The sequence below is a fragment of the Conger conger genome, chromosome 10, assembly GCF_963514075.1.
Source record: "Conger conger chromosome 10, fConCon1.1, whole genome shotgun sequence".
Lineage (NCBI taxonomy): Eukaryota > Metazoa > Chordata > Actinopteri > Anguilliformes > Congridae > Conger > Conger conger.
The window spans coordinates 14,005,425-14,011,788 of NC_083769.1; the positions used below are offsets into that span (position 1 = coordinate 14,005,425).

The window sequence follows — 6,364 nt, forward strand, 5'->3', positions numbered from 1 at the left end:
CACTCACACACACACACACAGTATGCACACACACTGTACACACACACATACACACTCACTGTACACACACACACACACACACACACACACACTCACTGTATACACACACTCACTGTACACACACACACACTCACACACACTGTACACACACACAAACACTCACTCACACTCTCTCACACTAACCCACACCCACTAACGCACATGCATACGCACATACTAACACACACACATAAGAGCGTCTGCCAAATGCCAATAATGTAATGTAACACACTCTGGATGTGACTGTGCTGAATGCTGCCCCCTGCAGGTGCAGATGAGCGAGGTGCGCAGGGAGCTGCAGGAGCTCAGGACCAGCCTGCAGGTGTCCCAGAAGGAGAAGGAGCAGCTGGTGCTGATGAAACAGGCAGGTTCACCCTGTCCTCACTGGTCCATACTGAGCTATTCTGGGGCTGTCCGAAGCCATACTGAGCTAGACTGAGACAAACAACTTGGGCTACAAGTGTTTCTGCTTTCTCCACGTGTATATTTGTGTGTAGATGTGTGTGTTCGTGTGTGTGTTTTTATAAGGATATGTCTGTGTGTCTAGGAGCTGATGGAGTACATTCGGCAGCTGGAGCAGAGATTGGACGCTGTGGCAGATGCCAGATGGAGCGAGTCGGCATTCTCCTCCAGTGAGTGATGGAAACACAGGGCCGGGCCTTCAACACCCAGGAAAAGCTCCGTCAAACTCCACGGAAAGGGTCTTCAACACCCAAGGAAAGGGTCTTCAGTACCCAGGGAAAGGGTCTTCAACCTGCAGGGAAAGGTTCCTCAACGATCAGGGAAAGTGTCTTCAACTCCAAGGGAAAGGGTCTTCGACACCCAGGGAAAGGGTCTTCAGTACCCAGGGAAAGGGTCTTCAACCTGCAGGGAAAGGTTCTTCAACGATCAGGGAAGGTGTCTTCAACACCCAGGGAAAGGGTCTTCAACCACCGGAGAAAAAGTGTTAGACAGCCAGGGAAAGGGTCTTCAAGGATCAGGGAAAGGATCTTCAACTCCCAGGGAAAGAGTCTTCAACTCCCAGGGAAAGAGTCTTCAACTCCCAGGGAAAGAGTCTTCAACTCCCAGGGAAAGAGTCTTCAACTCCAAGGGAAAGGGACTTCAACTCCCAGGGAAAGAGTCTTCAACTCCCAGGGAAAGAGTCTTCAACTCCCAGGGAAAGAGTCTTCAACTCCCAGGGAAAGAGTCTTCAACTCCAAGGGAAAGGGACTTCAACTCCCAGGCAAAGGGCCTTCAAAACTGTTTTGGGAGTTGCACTACTGTTTATGTGCATATCTAAGGAATTCCAGTCTTAGGATTTTTTTGTCTTTGTGTCTGTCCGTGTGTCTGTCTGCAGGCCGTCCTGACAGCCCGCTGTCTGACTCAGAGGATGAGAACCCAGAGGCCCTCCAGCCCACGCGCCCCCAGAGGCCCCTGGGGGCCTATGGCCTGTGTGACCCCCCCCACACTGACACCCTGCTCCTGACCACCCCGCCACCGTCGCCACCAGAACTGTGCCGGGGGGGCGTGGTCATCAGCCAGCCCGCCCCCCTCTGCTCTCCACGACAACCAGGGAGTGACACGCTGCCACACAGCTCGGAGTCGGTAAGAGTCACTCTGTCGCACACACACACACACACACACACACACACACACACACACACACACACACTGTTGAGCTCATGGTCTGTCCCACTGTCTGTCTGATACGTGGCCCTGAATTCAGGAGGAAGAGGAGCAGGACATACCCAAGACCAGGGGTCCGAGCTCTGGGGACGAGACTGCCCCCTTGCTGCCCCAATACAACGAGATCATCCTGAGGTATCTGCAGCTAGCCGCCCTCTAAGACCCTTCCTGTAACCCTGGCTCCCCACCTCCCATGTTAATGCCCGATTGTAACTCTCAGCCCTATCTCTTCTGTTCCTGTCTTCCAGGGAGCTCACTGATTCCCCTCTGTGGTAAGGCACGGAACTGCCGCTGCACTACCTGGGGTCACCAGCAGGAGGCGAGAGAAGTTTCCACAACTGTTACTTTTTCATACACCATACACACTGTTTCATGAATACAGCACAGTACATATAGAATTACCTTTGAACATACAATATGTAAATCTTCAGCCTCACTGAGCTCAGTCAGCATATCTCACTGCCCCACACACACACACACACAAATCAAAAGCATACTGACTGTAATATACATACTGATAACAAACATTTTTTACAGAAAGATAGACTGGCGAAATGTGCTTATTTTTTTCTGTGTGTGTGCTTGTGCGCGTCTGAATGAGAGACTGTGTGCACGCGTGTGTTTGTGTGGTCACGCATGTGTTCAGGTGTGCATGTGTGTGCGAGAAAGTGTGTGCGTACTTGCGTGTCTGCCTGTCTCCCTTTGGAATAAAGTTTCAACTGGTTTTAGATTTGACTGCAGCTGGCACCTGCCTGTACTGTAAAAGAAACCTTTATAACTGCAATAAGCCACAGTTGCTCTCACCAGCCTAAGCTCACTGGTTTCAGAACGTCACATTTTTAAAGTTTTTGTGCTTTTATATGTGCACATTTAATTGTATAATCCTTTACTGTTATTCATTCTATGTGTTACAGTTTGAGTTTAAGACTTAGTTCTTGGTTATAGTCAGAGCTGTAGAGGAAAGTTGGCAGCAAACTGAAGGGGGGGGGATGATGTTAGTATGTAATGAAAGTATGTAAGGGCCGTATTTAACGAAATTATGTAAGGACCGTAAAAGGAGGACTTTTGAAACAGGAGAGAGAAAAGGAGTTAAAGCTTCAAGCTAAGCTTCAAAATGAGGCTTCGGGAAACCTGTTATGGGCAGGGCTACGCTAGGCCGTCAAATTCTCACTTACAACTTTAAAAAAAAGAATTCTGAAAACATTACATTACAGGTAATTAGTTGATGCTTTCATCCAAACTGCCCTACAGTTGATTAGACTAACCAGGGGACAATCCTCCCCTGGAACAATGCAGGGTTAAGGGTCTTGCTCAAGGGCCCAACAGCTGTGCAGATATTATCGTGGCTACACCAGGGCTTGAACCACCAACCTTCCAGGTCCCGGTCATGTACCTTAAACATTAGGCTGCATGCTGCTGCCATGAAAGCCATTGAAGTGGTGACATCACTGAGCCTATGGTATTGCTCCGCCCATCGGGGGTCTGTAGCCTTGCTCTCCTGTCACTCGAAAGGCCCGTCCACACCAAGAATGATAACTATAACGATAGATATATCGTTTTAAAAATCGTCCTAACTCAAGTGGATAAGGGGAGTCCACACCAAACCTATAACGACAACGACAGTGACAAGCAATATCGTTTTTTGTTTTTTTTCAGCTGCATGACATAGCCGTCCATACACACATAGGTGCAGAATGTTAAGGTTCATCAGTGTGGATAGGTGACATAGACACCGTTCTTTGCGTGGTCAGGCCTTAAAGCTCTGCGCTTAGTGCAGCACACCGGACCGTTAAGCTGTGGCTGATGTCATTTTAAGGGGATAGAAGCGATGCGGCGATGAACAGGCTCAAACAGCAACGCGCAAATGATCTGCAACGTGGTGAATTCTCTCGTCATTTGGCTCTTTGGTTGGCCAGCCAACCTCTCTTTGGATTTCCCGTTAACCCTAAGAGGTCCTTACGGTGGGAAAAAAAAACACCAAACAGGTGTGTTTATCTATAAAAGCACTTTTGAAATGTTACTGTTTGCGTGGGATATGCGTGGTGGAGGCTGTTTATGGGACACCGTGAGTAGGGTCCATGCTGCAGTTAAGCTTCATATACATGTGCAGAGACCGGAGTCTTAACTACAGACCAGGCTGTGATCGTATAACAAGAGCTACAACCTAGTGTAATTAAAGTTAGGATTCCAGTGGGATGAAAACATTGATTTTTAAACAAAAACAAATTGTTCCAAATACATCATGATGGTGAAATGTAACGTGATACAAAATGCCTCTAAATACATTTATTTTGTGGGCTACTTTACTTAATATATCGCGACTCATGATGTTCGTATTCGCTATCATGTGTGTCTTATCACAGAAAAGTGAGAGGCTTAACCGTTCTTTTTTTTTTTTGGAGAAATGAGCACTATATAAATGAAGCAAAGCTGAAGCATGTAAGGATCTCACGAGTGACAGGGCTCTTTGGTCACATCACCCCCACAGTAGGTGTTCCCCTGACACATGAAGTTTTCTGGTTGGTTGTTGTCAGTGAGTGATTCACCTGGCCAGCGCTAGCTCTTCTGTAGTGCATGGTGGCAAGTGCTGTTGGAATATAAACACTGTGTCAAGGGTGATGGCATCAGTGGAGCGCATGCTAATCTGCTCACTTTCACAGTTCCACTGGATAATTCCCGCCCGCAGAATGAATGAATCAGTGAATTAATAAATTAATAAGGAAGTATAATGAAAGCCTGAGGTTGCATTTCGGAGTTGCTGGAGCCTTGTCTTCATTAAAGCATCTGAGTGACAGCACAGAACACAAGAACACATACGACGGCCGATACTTAGCGTTGACAGTGGGTCGTAGTGGGTTAAGGCTGCACTATGAGAGCACAGGTCAGAAATGCGTGGACTGTATGGTGAAAAGGCTGCTTGGAAGGGTGACGTGGAGTTTGAAACTTTAGAATTTCTCCCAGAAATATATTTTACTGGGGAAGATCTGTTTCACTTTTTATTTTTAGCAACTTACATGATGGTTTTAATTGATTTTGACATTTACTGTACTGCTCCTATTCTTACAGCTAGAACAAATGTGTGTAAAATCATGGGTAATTGCACATTTATGATTTAATGTAGGCTACTTGCAGTTTTATATAATGCTGTCCAGCGGTTCTATAGCAAATATATTATTGTTCTGTTCATTTCTGTATTCTACGGTTTCATATATTTGATCTGATTTGTCTGTGTTGGGATGATATTATTCTGAGTGTCTGTTTGCTTTTTTCTTTTTGATCCTTATAGCAGCTTTTCTGTTGTTCTCTCTCAGAGAAAATACCAAAACAAGTTTGTAGCATCACAGGCGGTCCAACTGGTTTTTCTGAATTCACCAAAAAAAAAAAAAAACTCCCATTTTTGGCTAGAATTTGGGCACGATTTTTTTGGTGGCCCTTAGGATTTACAGTGTGCGGTTACATCCAGGGGTTAGCATTATTGGTGCTATTTCAAACAAACTGAGAGGAAGAGTGCAGGTGGACTACCATAGAAATAACTCGTATTCAACAACAGGCCTGGTTGATTCCATCTCTGGCAAGCATGATTAATGGCCATTACTGCAAAGTACTGAAATTACAGAACAAGCTCATTTATTGTGAGCCCATTTCTTTGACTATTAGTTCCCTTTTGATAATAACCCCGGTACACTGCACACCTACAAAGTTTGCTACTGAACTTGTTGCAATTTTAGGAATTTGAATTCCTCATTATTATCACAAAAGAATATTTCTTGTCAGGTGCATTTCTATGCTTTGTACTCGCTAAACTGACACCGCGGAGGGCAATACGGATCCGAGCGGAATTTGAGCGTTGACCGTGTTGCGTTTTATTCGTTTGAAAAACTGAAAACCGTACTCTAGTTCCTGCGTCATGCTGCACGCGGCGCGACCGCGTCGTTTCCGTGTTTCCGTTCAGAGCCCTTCGGGTTGCAGCGTCACTTTATCTTCAGGGCTGGGGGTGTTTTTCTCCTGGGAGGAGGGCGGTTCTGCACCGCAGAGGTGAGCTAACCTGGAACAGGCTGTTCTGTACAGTTGGGCCTGCACATTTTGGGTTTCTTTAAAGTTTGTTCGTTTTTTTTTTTTTCATGGAGTGTACCTAACTTCCTCTCCAAAATGTATTTTCTGAGCTGATGTGCCGTGTGCAGGTTAAGTCTCTGGATTAAAATACAATCTGTATGTATCACTTGTGTCTTTGCTGGTGTATTTTGTTGGTGTGTGTGCATGTAAAGTTTTTCAATATATTATTCATACTTTTGTTATAAATGTAATATTTGAACATCCACAGTGTAATAGCACATGGGCTCCGAGCTGGCTGAAGACTGATGACGGGCATAAATGTAAGAGAGAGCAGCAGTGTTTATTTTGGATGTACTTTGGATCTCTCCACCCCTGTGAGCCAGCTCTACTCCTCTCTTTCCGTCTCTCTCCTAGTGTGGAGTCTTGGGCTGATGAGAGCTAATTATAAAATCACTGAGGCGGGGGAGCCATTTTATAGCTGTCTCTAAAACGCGGTGGGAAATGGCTGTGGCATTGACGATTCCCTCCCTCTTTGCCGCTTTTAATTACCAGTATAACCAGTGTAACCAGGGTAACCAGTGTAACCAGTGTAACAGACATGGAGACT

The 6,364-nt window shown here is 45.8% G+C and overlaps 1 protein-coding gene across 1 annotated transcript in view; it reads left to right on the plus strand.

The window, feature by feature from the left end:
* The window catches only part of calcoco1a (calcium binding and coiled-coil domain 1a), a 30,300-nt gene extending 24,377 nt beyond the window's left edge, over window positions 1-5,923 (plus strand). The window contains exons 11-15 of the mRNA XM_061258118.1: window positions 308-403; window positions 587-671; window positions 1,376-1,623; window positions 1,745-1,839; window positions 1,953-5,923. Coding sequence (XP_061114102.1) covers window positions 308-403; window positions 587-671; window positions 1,376-1,623; window positions 1,745-1,839; window positions 1,953-1,980 — 552 coding nt within the window. The 3' untranslated portion in view covers window positions 1,981-5,923. The remainder of the gene's footprint in view (window positions 1-307; window positions 404-586; window positions 672-1,375; window positions 1,624-1,744; window positions 1,840-1,952) is intronic.
* The last annotated feature ends 441 nt before the right edge of the window (window positions 5,924-6,364 follow it).